Source organism: Brugia malayi, assembly GCF_000002995.4.
Source record: "Brugia malayi strain FR3 genome assembly, contig: Bm_v4_ChrX_scaffold_001, whole genome shotgun sequence".
NCBI classification, from domain to species: Eukaryota; Metazoa; Nematoda; class Chromadorea; order Rhabditida; family Onchocercidae; genus Brugia; species Brugia malayi.
The window spans coordinates 6,905,844-6,922,513 of record NW_025062479.1 but is presented as its reverse complement, the minus strand read 5'-3'; the positions used below and the strand labels follow the sequence as shown (position 1 = coordinate 6,922,513).

At 34.2% G+C, this 16,670-nt stretch overlaps 2 protein-coding genes across 3 annotated transcripts; one reads left to right on the top strand and one right to left on the bottom strand.

The window, feature by feature from the left end:
* Window positions 1-337: 337 nt before the first annotated feature.
* Bm5213 (Uncharacterized protein) lies at window positions 338-7,918 on the bottom strand (the record flags this gene model as incomplete). Of its 2 annotated transcripts, XM_043073922.1 has the most annotated exons (13): window positions 338-437; window positions 664-884; window positions 995-1,483; window positions 1,938-2,076; window positions 2,255-2,334; window positions 4,616-4,735; window positions 4,930-5,086; window positions 5,180-5,338; window positions 5,854-6,154; window positions 6,413-6,502; window positions 6,678-6,821; window positions 6,916-7,005; window positions 7,714-7,918. In XM_043073922.1, 13 exons carry the CDS (start codon window positions 7,916-7,918, stop codon window positions 338-340), a joined length of 2,295 nt encoding a protein of 764 aa, XP_042929856.1. The 2 variants fall into 2 exon arrangements, with proteins under 2 accessions (XP_042929856.1, XP_042929857.1); XM_043073923.1 differs by lacking the exons at window positions 6,413-6,502; window positions 6,678-6,821; window positions 6,916-7,005; window positions 7,714-7,918 and having other exon boundaries at window positions 5,854-6,047.
* A 5,587-nt stretch (window positions 7,919-13,505) lies between these two features.
* Bma-epn-1 (Uncharacterized protein) lies at window positions 13,506-16,293 on the top strand (the record flags this gene model as incomplete). The annotated part of the gene is made up of 7 exons (XM_001899060.2): window positions 13,506-13,714; window positions 14,142-14,313; window positions 14,501-14,774; window positions 14,954-15,087; window positions 15,293-15,515; window positions 15,713-15,976; window positions 16,088-16,293. The coding sequence occupies 7 exons, from the start codon at window positions 13,506-13,508 to the stop codon at window positions 16,291-16,293; spliced, it is 1,482 nt and encodes a 493-aa protein (XP_001899095.2).
* Between the last annotated feature and the right edge of the window lie 377 nt (window positions 16,294-16,670).

Below are 16,670 nucleotides of genomic sequence, written 5' to 3'. Positions count from 1 at the left end.
TCTTCTTTTGAAGGCGAATTACTAAAATTATAAAATGAGATATTAAAAGGAAAATTAATTTCTCCTGTGAAAACTTTTGTTTTCATATTTGCATTCATTCTCATACTGTTGACTCCTGTAATTGTTTAGCAAAAAACATCACTTTCATAACAACACAACTATTAAAAATAACGGAAATTTGTGGTCAATCAGAAAAAAAGCAACGAAATCATAGTTAACAAAACATTTGAGAAATCTAACACATTTTCGCAGTAATTTGTAACATATAACGATATGCAACACAATTCAGCTTTCCTATAAATTTCGTTCCGGAATCAGAGCAATTAATTTTCAGCTTTCATTTTTGTACAGTGTCATGCAATAATGGTTGCAGCGGGACATCCGGAAAGCAGGCTGTAAACAGCGCAGAACACTGTCGAGATACTGAGTCTGTCATTCTGAAATAATTGTGAAGACTTTTTTTTTAGCGTTTTTAGTGATATTCGTGATTTAAATCTTATGGGACATTTCACGTAAACGCTCGTAATATTTTTATATAAAAATGTGGCCCAAGAGATTACCAAGATTATTTGATCAATCAGTTTGTTCCCATATAAACTGCGTTTCTCTCGGTTAAGTGTAATTATCCATATGGCAATCTAGAATTCTTGTGAAGAAAGTTACCTGTCAACAAGAGTAGCTTGCAAGTGATAGTGAGAAATATGGTCCTGGATAGTTATTCTGTCCACATGGGCGAATTTGCATACCGAACATTCATAAGGTAGTAAGCTTAAATGCTGCTTGACATGTTTGTACAAGACTAAATATTCACCCTCGAATACTTCTTGGCAAAAGCTGCAGGTTTTCCGTGGTGTCGGTGGATATATTATTGATTGTACACGTGTCTGGAACGGTGAAATGATCAACTTAGTGATGAAGTAATTTTCGTCAGCTCTATAGCACAAAACGGACCGGAATTTAGTTTAAGCCCTAAGTGCTTGATAAAGAAGAGAACCTGTGAAGGACTATTTTTTGGTGCAGCTGCTAGAAGATTGGTTAATGTTATGCAATTTGACGAACTGTGTTCTTCTTCATGGAAAACAAATGGTTGACATTCAAGATTGGTTACTGGAAAGTTAGACATGCCCATTGGATCATTGAAATGAGGTGTATCTCTCGAAGGAATAGGAGCCGTTGGAAGCAGCAGCGCAACATCACTGGATGGTGCTGAAGTTTGAAGCGTCAAATTCAAGGGAAGTATAGCAGTAAGTAGTGATGATGTTGGTTTAAGACTTGGAGAATTGAACGTTTCAAACGTGGACGTTAAAGTTGACATCGATAAGGCAGTATTTTGCATAACTGAAGGAACAGAACAGGTAGATGGAATACACCAGTTTGTTTCTGTTAATGATTCCAATAATGGAGACTGTGATACTGATCGCCGAAAAATATGAAATGAAGAAAGATGATCCGAAAAATGATTGGGAAAACATCGAGATGCGATCTGCAATAAGTCAATATAGAAGATTCATTTCAGGAACACGTGATCATGGCTAGAGTCTTTCACTGATATGTATTTAATGTAGCGCTGTTCATGGTTATACTGATTTTTTCTAGAAGTTTTGAGTGTGTATGAATATGGGAAATAGAACGAGTCAGTTTTATCAGGCGTGTCTGTCATTAAAGATAGAACAGATTTTCCATTTATATATTTCACTATTTGTTTTGAAAAGAAAAGTAAGAACCCTCCATAACTCAAATCGTTCATACCAATGGTCCTTCACAATTAAGTAGGATTATTAATAGGATCAGAATTACGTAATAACTTGCTTCAGCATTTCTCGTTAGTATGGAGTAAAAGGCTATAAGAACTTATGATATAAGTTTTTAACTCTCATTTAATCCATCCTAGTCGAGTTTTCGATAGCTCATAAATATAAAATGGATATTAAACGAACTCTGCAAAACTCTTTTTTCAGAGATGGATCCAATTCTATGATATCTGTTGGAGTCTGCTTATACTTGTGAACTTCCTTCATGTGTCGTGTTAAGAAATTTTTTGAATGATGCTTCAGTGTGCAATGTCCAACAGAACAACTGCAAGTGAATATCATACAAAAGCATGGCTTCGTTCTCTTCGATAACGCTTTTACTCTCGGTTCAATTAAGCATGCATCGCTTCCTATCTAGCTTTTAGTTTTTCAGAGCTGAGTTTAAACTAAATTTGAAGTCTATTAGTCATTATGAAATATGGATTTGAATGAATCAATTTAACCGGTAAGATGGCTGCGTTAGGTGTGATCGAGTATGTTCTTCCATAACCGTTACAAGTGAAATCACAAAACCATTACAGATCTGTAAAACAAATTTGCAGGGCAAAGATTTGCATTTGCAAATTAAACAACGTTGAATTGGGATCAATGCCCATTCAGACCAGAAGAATGTGAGTGCTGGTTTATGAAAATTCCTGGTCCGAACAACGATGCTTGCAGGACTAACGTTGAATCTGGATGTATTTGGTAACCTTAACTTCTCAACAACCTGCTTCAAAACGAAACTATGGGAAATTTTCCTGAAGAACTACAGAATTATTTACAGCACAGACAACATGCGATCTTTGAGAATCTCTTAACGAATAATGAATTTTTTTTACATACTGAACATACAGAGTCTAACAAAGATGATCACAAACCATCTAATAAAATTTGGTACAAAGGGCCGTTTTGTAAAAGACCAAATAAACGATCATACTCCCGAAATCTCCGGTCGTATGAACTATCAATTTCATTCTATCGATCCTCACTGGCTTTATCTATAATTCTTATTCGGAACAATAAGAACTACGTCGCAGCGGAAGGTAAAGAATTATTGAACTGGAAGAAAGTGAATAACAGAACAATCTTTCATTACCATAAGTATATTTAAATATTGGACCTAAGAAAGACGGTCACAAACTAAATAACTTGAATTCTTTTTCTGCATACTTAAGAGTGTACTATAAATGCTCAAGACTAAAAAAGTTGCAGAAGTAGAAAACGAGGGTGGAATTTTTAAAATAGGAAGGATGTGAAAATCCTACATCAGATGATAACAGTAGATAGCCTACAGCAGTATTTGAGCTTGTGCAAGAATATAGTGGAAAGACTAACAGCCAAGGTGACTGTTAGCTGTCTTTCTATGATAACAAAACGTTAATCCGTAAACACTGTTTTTGAAAAACATTAAGTCGTTGTTTTCCAGTTCTACCATTGTTGTCGCTTATAGAATGTTCTGGTTAGAAGTCATAATCATTTATAATGAAATTTGTAGAAGTATTTTAACAAATCTGCAAATAGAAAAAGACGAAAACCCTATTAGAGTATATTGTCTGTAATTAAAACGACAACTAGAATCATCGCAATAACATGAAAAAAATCACTGTTCCCAATTAAAAAAGTATTCCAATGCATATATATAGCCTCTGCCATTTATATACTATATTAGATTTTAAAGGCGATATGTTGCTGTAATGAGAAGATATCAGAAATGAATAAGATAGTTTCGAATTCATTCAATCCATAGTACATTAGAATCATTTATCATATGCTTGGTGTTGACTGATTACTGTTGCACACTACAATTGCTACCAACGAAATTCAGATTTCGAAGTTCGGATTTTACTTCAAACAGGGTCATTAACAATACATGAATCTAAACAATAATATGAACGTTAAGATTTAACAAAAAAACTTTTAATTATTTTGGATATATCTGTAGTACGTCCACTGTTTAATCGCATACTTTTTAAATTAATGAAACATACAACTAATACGAGAATGTAATTGCGCTGCACCTGTCAGGTAGAAAAGGAATTCAACTTTTCTATGATATCAAAATCCGAACTTCAAAAATAAAAGTAACGATGCTTTTCATTCAGTCAGAAGAATAACTTTCTTATTCGATTTACGAAATATTTTTTAAATCTAAATTATTATTTATTTAGAACAAATGCTGTCGGACAAGAATTTCACCAATAGATTTGAATACGTGTTGATTATTCCGTAAAAACAAAAAAAAAAGGAACAGGAAGAGTACGAGATTAGCCATCCATGAGAATATTCGCATTATTAAAAAGAATAAAGCGGAACTTCCAACCTTAAATCGTATTTATGCCTCGGAATCAAAAACACAACTGACCCATATAAACTTTGAAGTCCAATGATGTATAACAGAAAAATAGAACCAACAGTTTTATAGTTCTAGTAAATTGATGTGAAACATCAACAAATATCACTTTAGGGAAAGAAATACTAAATGTTCAAGTAAACTGTTCTGCTTATAAGAAACAAAGACTTGAGACATTCAAAATTATACTGGGAAAGTCAGGTGGGAAGAAGTATCAAAAATCAAACGACAAAAGGGTTTATTAAAGAGTTCCTGCTTACGAGTAAGCCTGTGTGAATTATTCGTTGGATCGTAACACTTGTGAATTGATAATTAAATGTCAGTCTTCCACTAAATGTGCATCACTTTATAGTAGGCAGGTTGCATTACCGTACTTATTTAATTGAGAACCAATGTAGATAACAGATGACGTGGAATTTGCTCACTCACCGAAGCAACTTTCTTTCATGTTAATATCACAACAAAGCCCAACCTGACATTTAATCTCACGATTTGAAACTTCATTAAAGTTAGGTACAATGCCCATTTTCAACGAATCTTCGATAATTAGACTTTTTTCTGCTCGTTGTATGTTGTACAACTTTGGACGATACTGCAATTTGACATTTTTTTTTTCTTTTTAGAAGATAAAAGAAAAAACAATTACAGAAAAATAAGCTTTTTTTAAGCTTTTTAAGAATTTTCTCTTTTAAATAAGTCTTTTCATTCTGACAAATTCTTGAAAAAAAGCTTTAATCATTTTTTTCCTGACTAAACCAAGTGAAAATAGTATGAAATGATTTTAACCTGTGTAGAATATTTGCTAAGCAATGCCTCTTCAACTTTGACAAAACTGCTGGGTTTCGAAGATGCGGATGCTTCATCATCTTGAACAGCTTCCTGATAAGCACGCTTCAACACATCTCGAGTATGTTCAACACATCGTTCTGCAATTTTCCATGCCCTACAACGGATGATCCTATTCATATATAACACTGTAATATTTGACTATATCAATTTCAAATTCATCTAAGTTCACTACAATTACAAAACCCACTCATGTTCCAGTTCAGTATTTATATCCCGGATAACTTCAGCTCTGCCACCATGCACTTTTTTGATATGCAGCATAATAAATATCTCTTTTCGATTATCGTATCCACAAAAACTGCATTTATATGGGCGGTACTGTAGATGCGATTCGACGTGCATATACCTAAAATCAATTCATCTAACGATTTTCGATTCTGAATTACTCATAACGAAAAATTCTGATTGTTTTCTCGAAAGGATCTGGAAAGGATTGTACCCTTTTTTTTAAACCATATTCTCCGAAAATTTTAATGAAAATTTATTGTATCACTGTAGAATTTTTTTTTTTTAATAACATTGCATAACTTATTTCTTATTTTTTAGACAATACATTTAAAGACCTTCTTCAAACAGTCCTCGCATGTCGTTTCATTCATCTCCAATTCTTTTCCGTTTTTTTTTTTTCAAAACTTTTTCATCCCTTATTTTCCTCGGTGATAGTGATTTCACTTTTCAAAATTACCTATGTGCATAACTCGTACATGTGTTAAGATTACAGTGAAGATACAATAATTGAAAATGCGTATATTCGGGGAAAAAAAAGAATTCAGAATAAACATTTGTATATCAAAAAGTTAATAAATAAAGAAAAAGAATCTCGGCATTTAAAAAGAGAATGCGAAGCAACAGAAACAATACCTGTTTCTGGAACACACCCATTCTCGGCAAAGTAAGCATTGAATATTCGGATAGTAAGCCGCATCGTTATGCTTTTTTAATTTAGTTGTTAAACGTTTTGCAATTTGCTTATTTGCAGCGAACGAACAGATATTCCCACTAATTCGCTTATCATTATTTTGCAGTTTGTACATACTTCTATAATTGGCACCCATTATCACAGAATTGCTGTTCCTGACATCTTCATTGTTGTCTACATGTCTTCTCCCTTCATAATTTGACACCGGCAATGTTTTGCTTTCATCTTCATTCCATTCCACATCTGAAATACCAATTTCAATGAAGTTAAACCGTTCTTGTATTTGCTGCAATCGTTTGTACGTTGACCATCAGCAAACACTGTGTTACATAATGATAATGAACAGAATTGCATACAGGGAGAAATGAGATGGGCATGAAATTCCTAATTTCACCTCCTCCTTCTTTTAGCGATAAACTAAGCATTTTTTAAACGCTTGCTTTATTGCCAAATCAAAAAGCGTAAGAAATTTAATCGCATAACACATAAAAATTTGCTCACAGATTGTTTCCCGTCTTTTAGACAAAGACAAATTGACAGGTTTATCAGTTTCAACACCGTCCATGTGTGATTTTAATTCCTTGTGATATCCTGAAAATCGGTAGTTGGTGATTTTTCGATAAACAAACTGTACGTAAGTGGTGTGTAGAAATGGTGAGATCCGATAAAGCGAAGTTGTCATGGTAATAAACTTCTGTGTCAGAAATGAGGAGATATACAAGCGAGAGTGGAAACAGGCCAAGTTGAACGCACTGATTTAGCTTACTGTTTCCCACTTGTTTTGACAAGTGCTCATTTTTCAGATTAAACACATCTTCTTTCGGTAGTTCATAATATTCACTCGAGATAATGTCCTGTTTTGAATCTGAACGTTGAACAGACACGCGATTATATCTGTTTGCTCGTAATGCTATAAAGAAATATGTGTTTTTGAAGCTGTTTCTGGTATTTCGAATATTTCAAACTCTTTTTGGAACTTAACGGCAAATCATAAAAAAACAAACTTTTGGGACAAAGGCGACCTGTACAACCGGTATAGACTATTGGTGTTTCATTTTTCACTTCTACATTTCGCTTGCTCCGTTTTACCAAATCTAAATAACAAAATTGGAAAATTTGCATATTGTATAACTGAAGAATGGAAGATGTAGGCTATTCCCTAACTGAATGCTTATGCATTTAAAATAGCTTCTGATTGCACGTTTATTGGATGTTTACACAATGCACTTTTGACTTAATTATTTTTCCCGATGTTTCATTTCCAAGTTTTTTGCAATCCATTTTTCTACAAAACATTAAAAAAATGTTTGTATTTTAGGAAATCTTTGGAAAGAATAGCAAAGGAAATAAAAGTGTAGAAGGGATAACGAAACGAATGGTTGTTTTATTGAGATGATCAAGTGAAAGGAAAAGAGAAAACGCCCCAACGAAGTAACCAAACAATAGTGAAATGAAATTACACCTACATACGAGCAACATATTTTTCAAAACAATTTGGTCACCGAGAAAGGAGCACTAGAAAACATTCATACTCATGATCCAGACGCTTCGAAATTTTTACAGTTAAAATATTAGAATTAAAATATTGGAACTTTTACAATAAAAAAAAATATTAAAAAATACTTCACCAAAATTCAACCAAAAAAGAAAGGGCTTAAAATCAAGTTTAAATTTATGTGGATCACCGGATTAGTGTAATTGCTCTCGACAGAGCTTGTTCACAGATCAACATTAGTTGGACAGTGTTTTGAAATGAAGTGGATCGGACGCCCAAGATCACACATTCAAGATAGAAAGCATACTCAGAGGTTGATTCTCGACATCATTTGTTAGTACACTTGTGCTCCCCAAATTATGCGACTTGCTGTATAATTCAGGAAACTTCCGCAGCAACCATTCCTCCAGGACTGCGCCGCGCTTTCGACCACTGTTATTTGTCATTTCAAGGTTGGAAGTTGTCATAGAGTCAAATGATTTTGAATTAAGCAATGTTTTCAATGAGCTCATTTTTCCCTGAAGCTTCAAACATTATCTTTAAGTTGTTTATTTAAGAATTTTAGGGTTTACAAATATTCTACTTTTAATTTCCTAAATTTATAAATCTCCTATAATCAACAAGATCACCTGTAGAAAATCCGGATGTAATGGCTTCAAAAGATTTTAAAAAATGATGGAAACCACCGCAAAACAAATGAAGCCTATAATATTGTTTTAGAAATATGATCAAACTGATTGTGAAGTTCAGCCAATGACAAGTAAATCATTCAGAAAATGTCAGAGGCAAAATAGGAACAGTATATTTAGTGTGCAAATGTTTAAAAGAAAGAGTGACAACAGGTTGCTATCAAAAAACCAGAATGATGTGATTCTCAAATTTGGAATACTCTAATCAGCTGATTACTGCTTCTAATACACGTTTTTAGATGATCTGCATATTTTCATCAGTTTAATCAGGTTGCAGCAAGCCGTTTCGATTTTTAGTGGGCTCTTTTGCATTTTAGATTGTTGATACTATTAACTGCTGACATTAGTCCCATTTAGCTCACTGAACAAGTTCTAAGCTTGCGTATTTTTAGTCCTGAAAATATTTGCAAATGAAGCAAGAGATGCTAAAATATAGGTACATATAATATGACATAAATCACAAGTGGACATATCTTCCTCCTATTCCTTGAGGTCACTGAAAATTTTTCCAAATGAACAGCAATAAAAAATAGAATTAGTAAAGTATAAGACTGAAATTATTACATTCCTCAAGATGACTTCGTATTTGAAAAAAAAGTATTGATAAAAAACCCTATTTAATACTCATTTGATAGTTGTAAAATCTGAAATGTGATATACCAAAAAATTAAAATATTAATCTTTAGCAAAATAATTTAATAAACCAGAGGATCATGATTGAAAAGGGAAGTAAAAACATATTTGATAAAAATGGATATGCAGGAACTTTTACAGTTTTTGAAATGGGCAATTTCATAGTCATAAAACTTCGATTGGTTATTATGTACAAGGAGTAGAGAGAAAGCGAGGATTGGATTTTGAAATGGTACCTTCAAATAATGAAATTATTACCAATTAAATTTGAGTAAGTAACCATATAAGAGCTATGGAAGCAGTGAGATACATTCGTGGATAAACACCTCCTAAGATGATAGCAAAAGTTTTAGAAATGCAAATGATTTAGGGGAAAGATGTTTTTTAGATCGGATTTCAACATGGGATCTCCTTGAATTCTGCATACTTCAGCTGCTTAATATTTTTGTAAAAGCCACTAATACTGGCGTATTGAGTAATGCATCACGTATATAATAGTTTTTGCAAAATATCAAGCAGATGAAGAATGCACAATTAAAGGAAATCTCATGTTAAAATCCGATCATTAAACTAATATCTTAGTAACGAGCATGTTCCGTACTGAATTTCAATACAAGTTCTATAAAATGGATCCTACTCTAAATACATTCTAAGTATATTCCGAATATAGCATAAAACATCAAACGTTACTTTTTGAGATGAAACATTAAAATTACTGGCACGAAACTGTAAAGTTAATAATCATATTGAACCTTGTATGACAATTTGACAAATTGAAAAATTAACAGATTCTAACACTGATTTAGAAGTGTAGGGGAGAAAAAGTCAGTTGATTATTTGGTCCAAAGTTGTACATCATGAAAATTGAATTCTTTAGAACCGGCTTCATTAGTTAGAATACTTCTAAGGAACTGAAATCTCTATTCATAAGACCTTCATTCATTTTAAAAAAGGTGTGATGATATGGAATGCTGTAAGCTCTAATTCCGAGGATCGAAAGTGCAGTGGTCATTATGATAAAGCTTCTCACCGAGATAGGAAAATTGAAGACCTTCATGATCTACAACAAATGAAAATAAAAGTTAATTTGAACTGAAACTGCACTAACGAATCGTTGTGAAACGTCAGCTGGAAATATGTCTACAAAAAATAAAAATGCACAAACCAGCAACACAATGACCGTTTCAACTGACCATTTTGCTCCTTTGTCTATGCAGTAGATCAGATTCCTCGGATTTCCATTTCTTCTCTATCTTGTCTTTCTCACTCACCATCGGAGTTTTTATACATGTACCATGTCTACTAACAATGCGAGACATACAGGTTGATACATTTATGAACTCAGTGATATACTAATTTATCATATGAAATAATTGTGGAAATGAAATCTTCCACTAATAAGTATGACAAATCTGGTCCTTTACTTTATACTATGGCGCCGTTTACGGCAGTGCTAAAATGGTTATTAGGGTGCTGACAATAAATATTATTAGTGCAGGCATTTATAGCGCTATAGTCATCTACAGTTAGGAGGAATTCTTGAATTATAGGTAAGTACGTACCACATTAGGAGTAGTTTAAGGTTCTGAATAAAAAAAGGATGCAGAGGTCGACAGGTCGTTATAGCCATGTCCAGAATCCGGTTTTCTTAGCGTTTTTAGGTCACTGGTCAAACGAATACAATGAAAGACAAATAGAAGTAGTTTTGAAAAGAATGGAGAAAGGGGTGAGAGTTCTCCTTTCTTCTTCAGTATCTTTCTCAGTGCTCACCCTTCTTACGCATCAATTCCTGTACATCAGGCACTGTCCAACCGGTGTACATCTGAGAATTATTTGTTCGAAACCTGAGCGCATAACACAATCTACGCACCTCATCGACAAATGATTTGACCTGAATTTATCCGCTCCATAAAACGGTGCAACTGTTTTGGCAGGCTTTCAGGAGTATGCAGCACGTTACATGGAAGAACATTCTTGTGTAACTTTAATATTCAGCATAAGCTTCTTTGTCTCACTTTTGTGACTGCTTAGCATTTTCCTGTAGTACTCCACTGAACCAATGAATACAAAAAGAAAGTTGGATTTCATACAATAAATATGGCACAAGAGTACTTTCAAAGATGTTAAATTAATGAACTGATCAACTGTATTGTTTGCACTATGTAAGTAAATAATTAAAAACAATTAAAATGCAGTACCTGTTCAGACCTCATATCTATGAACTTTCTCCGTCCACAATTAAACATTAGTACACGTCTGATTAAATAAAACTATTTTTTAAGTAGAAATATAACAGATTGAATGTGGCAAAAGACTCGGCTAACGTAGCACTGAAAAATATAAGATGAAAGGTTGCTTAAGTTCGTCCTAATTCTAAGTTAGGTTTCATTATTTTATAAGGAACGAAAAAAATTTCCGGTTTAGTTGAACAATTAATCACAAATTATTGGTATTTCCATATTGCTTAAATCTGACATTCGTACAGCTTTAGTTTTTAAAATTTCACACAAAAAAAATGGCTGAGGATAATTAGTCAATGGATTTCAAAAATTTTTTCAGCTATTAAAAAAGGAATAATAGATGTGTTTGACGATTAAAGAAGTAGGAATCGTTTTTATATGCTCCCTTAAAAATGCCTTAAAAATTCGTTTACCATGCATTTTGTTAATCACAAGAAACAAAATGTAGACTTTCAGGCTAATAGGTGTATATACACGTTCTCCTCTGTTTAAGCTTTATTTGGTTTTCTTGCTCTGATTTCATTTGAATTTAAACCCTTCAATTCTAGTTCCAAGTAGTTAGATTTGTTAATCCAACTTAACAAGTAACCAGAGTAACCTTTCTTAACTATTATATTGCTTCAGTCCATTTCAGAGGACTAACAAGTATTCACCTTCCACTTTCTCGGATCCTTTACAACTCAACTTTCCGCACTTCTTATTCATATATTTTTTTCATATAAATATTTTTTGTTTTCTTCATCTAAATATTCCACTTCTCATAACTAGCAATATCATGAAACTTTCAAACTGTGGCTATGAGCATGGAAAATAAACCTAATAACACCGTCAAGTAGAAACATTCATCGCTGTTTGCTCCGACTCATTCGTTGGGTGTCTAAATAGAAATTTCAGCAAATGACAAACGAACATAGTGTAACATATAATGTTCGGATGGAATTGCACTTATTTTTTTCATTTTGATTTGGCACATTTTCACACTGTCCTTTTCCTGGTCAAGTCCTTTCAAACTTGTTAATCTCTACCACGTTTTGCAGACCAGTTATCCTGAGTTTCATTAACTATATTTATTTATTACGATGCAGTAATGACCTGAGTGACTCGACGAAAGTCCATTATGAAAGTATTTCATGTTATCGTTTAAAGGAAATCTTTTTGAGAATATATATACGAGAATGTTTTGTACGATTCTGTTGAAATCGGTTGATAAGAGTACATAGTGAAAGGCAAAGGAAAGTTGCAAAAGTTCGCTCTTTGACACTATTAGGTTTTACTGAAGAAAATTAGTGAATGTGTTGCCTCTAGAATATGTCGCTCATATTTTATTCAGAATAGATTAGAGCGTCAATTTCAATCGAAATCCAATCGAAACTACACGCTGTCTAGCTATTAGTGCACACTTGTCAGCTGTCACCGAAATGAAGCCATAACTTATGAACTTATGACATCAATGACAAGAAGAGAGGGAACATGTCATGTTGAAGTAACTGATCGTCCTCAGCTATAAAAAGGAGAAACGGTGGAAGAAACTCCCTCCTTCACCCAAACAACTCAGGTCACTCTACTTTCCGAGAAACTCTATTTCAACTTGGTTCGTATCCTTCCTCCCGACGAACTTTAGCAGTATTTTGCGGCAGGCCGATGCCTGACGTGGATGTTTGATGTGAATTCTCGTATGCGTGCTGAGTGGTACGTGGAGGTGAGGACTGGTATGGAGTGGTGAGATTGTGAGGATTAGCATGTCAATAGGTTAGGATTGACAGTTTTGTGACAGACTATGTTGAGTGGTGGATAAACAACGAATAGATGATAACAGAGATCAGATGGTGGTTTGGGAAGAGTCGCTACAATGCCAACTGTTCAACATTGCTTTTATCCAATGATTTTCTATTTTGCAGGCTTCCTTAGGCAACTTCGTGTGTATAGAGAGAAGAGGAAGAATTGGTGATATATTTGTACCGACACTTAAATCTAATGATCTTTAGGCGAATATTTCTGGTTTTTTGTTTTTGACACAAAACATTTGTTTATCTTCTATTCAGTTTAGCAGGATTATTGTTTATTGTTACCACTTTATGAAATTCAGATTTATTTTTTGTTTTAAAATTAAATTGACATTTAAATGGTTAGGAATTACTGTCGTGGAACACTACCAGTTCATTTCATTTAATTCTTCCAGTAAGTAGCTTTCATTACTTTCATTACTTGGAGCGTCATCAACTCACGAAGGTCAGGATATATTGGAGGGTTCTTTTGTAACTTTGCTAGTATTCCAGTAATGTCGCTTACACTAATGATTCTTTAGTGGGTGTGGTGGATAGGTAGGTGATTATCACAGTCAGTTGGAGTGTTGTATAGTGAAATATAGTATAAAATATCCGTTCATGTAAAACGAAACTGAAACCAGTAAAAAAAAGAAAATGCTGAGACTGCTTCTGTTGTGTTAATTTTATATAGTTCGGGCGTTTTTTTTTTTCTTTTTTTGATAGAATTACCTCGCTTTGGTTTTGTCCATATCTCCAATGTATACATGCAGAATGGATGAATTTAATATTTTGTGTTCAGTTTCATTCGTCTCATATCAGTTCATTTGTACATTGTATCTAATTACGACTACGAATTGCTCGACATCAGATTTATGTCTATTATTAGGTGTTCCGATGTCGATTTCAACTATCAGACGTCAAGTGAAAAATGTCGCTTATAATTTCTCGGACGCACAAGTTAAAGTTCGAGAAGCTACCAGGTGACGAATTTATGGGTTTAATAGTTTCAGAGTCAGTCTGGGAAATAGCAGTATTCATTAAATCGGAGCTTCCATTTTCTTTTGTATTACGAGACTAAGCTATACTTCCTTCGTATTCATAGATCCCAGGTATACGAAACAGGATTTAATGAAAAGAAGTTATTCGGAAAAATGAGACAGAAAACATGGTCTGTGAATGACAAACGACATTATGCAAGCCAATTTCCATATTTCATAAAATGAGATAGAAAAACTTAAAAATGCCCTCAAAGCAAGTAAGCTAGTAAATTTACCCAAAACCAAAGTGAAATTCAAAAAGTTGTTTGCATTAAGCATTTCGTAGTTTGTTATTATATCACTATTGTCACTTTTTTACTATTGTATGTTTCATAAAAGAATTGGTTTCTGTGAGAATGATGTGTTGCAGTAATGATCCTTGGGGACCCTCTACGGCGCTAATGTCCGAAATCGCAGATTTAACGCATAATCCAATGTCATTTACTGAGATTATGTCAATGCTTTGGAAAAGATTAAATGATCATGGTAAGAATTGGAGGCATGTGTACAAAAGTCTTGTTCTTTTGGATTATTTGATAAAGGTTAGATTTCCTTAGATTGGTTTATATTTGGCTCTTCAGAAACTTGTCGGGAAGATATGAATTTACAGTCAGAAATTTGATTCTTGTTTTGGATTTACATTTTTATGGATGCTTTTTTTTGCTGTGCAGTGCTGTTTATTTTCAAATACGTACATGAATTCATGCAACACGTTGATATCTATTTTAGTGTGGCAGTGAGAAAGTGGCTCAACAGTGTCGAGAAAATATCTACTCGATTGAGACATTAAAAGATTTCCAATATATTGAAGACAATAGAGACCAGGGTATGAATGTACGAGAGAAAGCAAAACAAATGGTTAGTCTGCTGTATGACGAAGAACGACTTAAAAATGAACGAACCAAGTTCATGATGACTAGGAAGAAGTTCATGTGTGGTTCCGGTATCTCTTCAGATGGTTCTATACGACATATGCGTAAAAGCGATATTGGTGCTGCCTTTGGTATATTTTGTCTTCAGGCTTTTATGAGATTCTCATGTTTTAGCAAGATATGAGATTTAAATGGTGTTTTTTAGAATTAGAATTGGAAGAAACAAGATGTGAGATTTGGAGTTCTACTGCTGTATTAGTACAACAAGTGAGGAAGACGTTGTTTCCATGATTTAAATGATGTTTTTTAGAATCAGAACTGGAAGATGCACGACCGGCAAGTGCTGGTGAAGAAGAAATGCAGTTACAGATTGCGCTTGTATTGTCACGGGAAGAAAATGAGAAAGAAGAGGAACTGAGGAAAAAGGATGACATTGGATTACAGGTATTCCAAAAATTATGTTTTTAAGAGATCCTAAGTATTCATTTGATAGAATTTTCTATGGTATGATATGTTGTAATACGTATCAGACATTTCAGTAATGCCAAAAATGGGTATTCTGAAAAACAGGTTATATAATGAGCAAAAATAAATATGCCTGTATTATGTATTGGAAATGGGCATCGATGTTAAATTCAGAGGAATTCAGATGGCATTAAATGAAAGTCGTCGTGAAATCGAACGGATGAATTCCATGGATGCTGCTGGTCAAAACACAGTGCCAAGTTCAACTCTTTCGCAAAGTGCGATCGATGACTTGTTGTCACTGGGAGTGGGACAACCTGCTGAACAGACAACTCCAAATCCATGGGGTGGACCAGTTGCTGATCCATGGGCACCGGCCTCTGATATTACTCCTGCAGCAATCGTTGGTTGGTGCTTTAACATTGAGAGTCATTTCCTGTTCCCAACAAAGTATATTCTTTCCTAACAAAATTGAAGCTTTTTAACACTACTTGTAAGCTCTTGAAGAAAGAAAAGGCAAGGATAGAGATCACATAAGTGAAAGTGCATACACTTAAAAATATCGAGGTTTTTGTTCAGGTAGGCAAAGAAACTGTATTTTTAGGATCATCGCTATATTCAAACATCCAAACGACTATTAATGACCCGTGGATGTTAGCACCTCCAACAACCGGAGTAACAACAAACTCTGTTGACCCATGGGCTACTCTGCCTTCGCTAACCAGTCAAGCTGCGGTTCCCAGTTCTGAGGAGAATTCTTCTAAACAAAGAAGCAACACAAAAACACCCGAGAGTTTTCTCGGTGAAAATTCATCCCTTGTAAATTTAGACAATCTGCTTGGGACAACAAATAGCAACGCAAAACCAGGTTTTCTTTTCTTCCCCTTCAGTTTCGTATTATAGATGCCACAAAGACCTTCATTCGTATAAAACACCTTAAAGATAAGTTCATCTAACACTTCCAGAGATCTTATTTCAGCCAGCAATCCATTTCTTTCTGGTACTGGCGCAACGGTACCAGTAAATCCATTTATCGTTCAACAGCGCCCATCACCATCGCTTAATGAAATGATGAGTCAAAGCCGCATACCGTCAACAGGAAATTCCGTCCAGTCAGCTGTGCAGCCACCACTGATGCCAGTCCCTACGTCGGTGCCAACCCAATCTACCAATCCATTCTGCTAATTTGTTCATATGACCAGTCGTATGGTCAGCTTTCCGAAACGAATGTTATAATGCATTTTCATTACGATGCGCTTGCATCTATAATTTTATCCTTCCTCTCACCCCTTCTTCCCTATTCACTGCACGTTGCTTAATTTTTGGCTTTTTCCAAATATTTTGTATATACTTAAAGATATTTCATTATTTAACATGATTTTTAATAACAAACAAATTGCATATATAAGTGCATTCCAGTTGGCCCCAAAAATATTAATAATTGCTGCATAACATTCTGCATAATTTTGGATGGCGGTGTGAACGCCTTCTCTGTCACTACTTTTTTAATCCAGTTCTTCATCCGGAGAATGCTTTACTCTGCAAACCCCATCTGGAAATAA